At 38.8% G+C, this 799-nt stretch overlaps 1 protein-coding gene across 1 annotated transcript in view; it reads left to right on the top strand.

The window, feature by feature from the left end:
- LOC107577223 (protein patched homolog 1-like) overlaps positions 1-799 on the top strand; it is a 9,372-nt gene that overhangs the window by 3,513 nt on the left and 5,060 nt on the right. The window contains exons 3-4 of the mRNA XM_016263323.1: positions 332-530; positions 720-784. Coding sequence (XP_016118809.1) covers positions 332-530; positions 720-784 — 264 coding nt within the window. The remainder of the gene's footprint in view (positions 1-331; positions 531-719; positions 785-799) is intronic.

Below are 799 nucleotides of genomic sequence, written 5' to 3'. Positions count from 1 at the left end.
AACTGTTTTCAACATTGATAATAGTAAGAAATGTTTCTTGAGCACTTAGAATTAGAATTATGATGATTTCTGAAGGATCATGTGACGCTGAAGACTGAAGTAACGTTGCTGAAAATTCAGCTTTGCCATGGCAGGAATAAATTACATATTAAAATATATTAAAATAGAAAATAATTATTTAAAATTGTAATAGTATTTCATAATAGTATTTTTGATCAAACACATGCAGCATTAGTGAGTTCAATTAAATTCCATTGTGCTTCATCAGACTGTATTTGATGCTGTAAACCCCTAAGGCCACATCAATAAAATTGTTTATTTTTTCCCATAGTGGCAAAGACCAAGTGCAGTGGACCAACTTTGATCCGATGGGATTCATTGCTGAGCTGAAGATGCTGAAGTATCCGGTGGACAGCTGGGAGGAGATGCTGGTCAAAGCAGAGGTGGGTCATGGCTATATGGACCGCCCCTGCCTGAATCCCGCGGACCCCGACTGCCCGTTGTCAGCTCCCAACAAGAACATGACACAGGTGAGTTCTGCATACAAGGGATGACATAGAGCAATAGCTGAAAATAATTTGCGATTATTTGTTATTCTGTGTTGGGTATCTGTTTTCTGTTTTCCCAATCATAGGCTACAGACAAAGATTCACTAATTAAAGCAATGTTGTTTTGCAATTTGAGCATGTCTCAGATTTATGATCTGTCATATTCTTAAGCCTTTTGACGTGGCTCGTGTTCTGACTGGTGGCTGCTATGGGCTTTCCAAAAAGTACATGCAATGGCAGGAGGAGCTTAT

The sequence above is a fragment of the Sinocyclocheilus grahami genome, unplaced genomic scaffold (assembly GCF_001515645.1).
Source record: "Sinocyclocheilus grahami isolate Dianchi unplaced genomic scaffold, SAMN03320097.WGS_v1.1 scaffold5461.1, whole genome shotgun sequence".
Lineage (NCBI taxonomy): Eukaryota > Metazoa > Chordata > Actinopteri > Cypriniformes > Cyprinidae > Sinocyclocheilus > Sinocyclocheilus grahami.
This window is presented reverse-complemented; position numbering and strand designations above follow the sequence as displayed.